The sequence below is a fragment of the Fulmarus glacialis genome, unplaced genomic scaffold (assembly GCF_000690835.1).
Source record: "Fulmarus glacialis isolate BGI_N327 unplaced genomic scaffold, ASM69083v1 scaffold34566, whole genome shotgun sequence".
Taxonomy (NCBI): domain Eukaryota; kingdom Metazoa; phylum Chordata; class Aves; order Procellariiformes; family Procellariidae; genus Fulmarus; species Fulmarus glacialis.
Window position 1 is genome coordinate 1 of NW_009220608.1, and position 1,141 is coordinate 1,141.

The 1,141-nt window shown below is 63.2% G+C and overlaps 1 protein-coding gene across 1 annotated transcript; it reads left to right on the forward strand.

The window, feature by feature from the left end:
* Positions 1-322: 322 nt before the first annotated feature.
* RAB25 (RAB25, member RAS oncogene family) lies at positions 323-1,094 on the forward strand (the record flags this gene model as incomplete). The annotated part of the gene is made up of 3 exons (XM_009580825.1): positions 323-518; positions 653-846; positions 1,008-1,094. Coding segments are annotated over 3 exons (477 nt in total), but the record flags the coding sequence as incomplete, so codon positions are not given.
* Between the last annotated feature and the right edge of the window lie 47 nt (positions 1,095-1,141).

Below are 1,141 nucleotides of genomic sequence, written 5' to 3' on the forward strand. Positions count from 1 at the left end.
CGAGGGGCTGAGAGCTCATGACGCAGGGACGGGACCCCCGTTTGCTGAAGGAGTGACCGCGCCGGGTGTTACACCCACATCCCTGCCCAGCCTCTGTGCCCAGGTCTGGGGTCATCAGGCAACGGGGGATGCCCGTGCACCCTGTGCCGGCGGCTGGGGCGATCCGGCTGCCACACTGCCAAGGCAACGCACTGCTGGCTGGGCTGGCTCAGATCAGAAAAGGGTGTATCAGAAAGGGTTGTTTGAATTACCGTGAAGTGTCTTGGAGCAGCCCTCTCCCCTCCTCGACAGCTCCAGTGCGCTCTCTCCCTTCCTTCCGCAGTCGTCCTGATCGGGGAGTCTGGGGTGGGCAAAACCAACCTGCTCTCCCGCTTCACCCGTAACGAGTTCAACCACGACAGCCGCACCACCATCGGCGTGGAGTTCTCCACCCGCACCATCCTGGTGGGAGACGCTGTGGTGAAGGCTCAGATCTGGGACACGGCCGGGCTGGAGCGGTACCGCGCCATCACCTCTGCGTAAGGATGGGATGCCTGAAATCAGGGCTCCCCTGGTACCTGGGTGGTGATGCCCTCATAACTGAGCCCCACGGGTGAGGATGCTGGGGGGGGTGTCCAGAGCACCTCTGGGTGATGGTGGCGTTCTCCCATAGGTATTACCGGGGAGCTGTGGGTGCCCTGGTCGTCTTTGACATCACCAAGCACCAGACGTACAACGTGGTGGACCGCTGGCTGAAGGAGCTGTACGACCACGCCGAGGCCAGTATCGTCGTCATGCTGGTGGGGAATAAGACCGACCTCGCGCAGGCTCGGGAGGTGCCCATGGAGGAGGCGAAAATGTTTGCAGGTACGGGCTGGCCCCCTGCCGCGGGGCTGGGGGCTTGGGAACCTCCCTGATAGCAGGGACCCGCACCAACGCGGGCACCTGAACATCTCTAAAGGGGCTCCAAAATGGAGCCGTGCCTTCGCCGGGGTCTGCATCATCTCGGGGGACTCCTCTCCTTGCAGACAACAACGGGCTGCTGTTTGTCGAGACCTCAGCGCTGGACTCCACCAACGTCGAGCAGGCGTTCGAGACCATCCTGAAGGGTACATGTACTGGCACCGTGGTGCAGCGGGGTCCCAGGGACTGGGGCATCGCG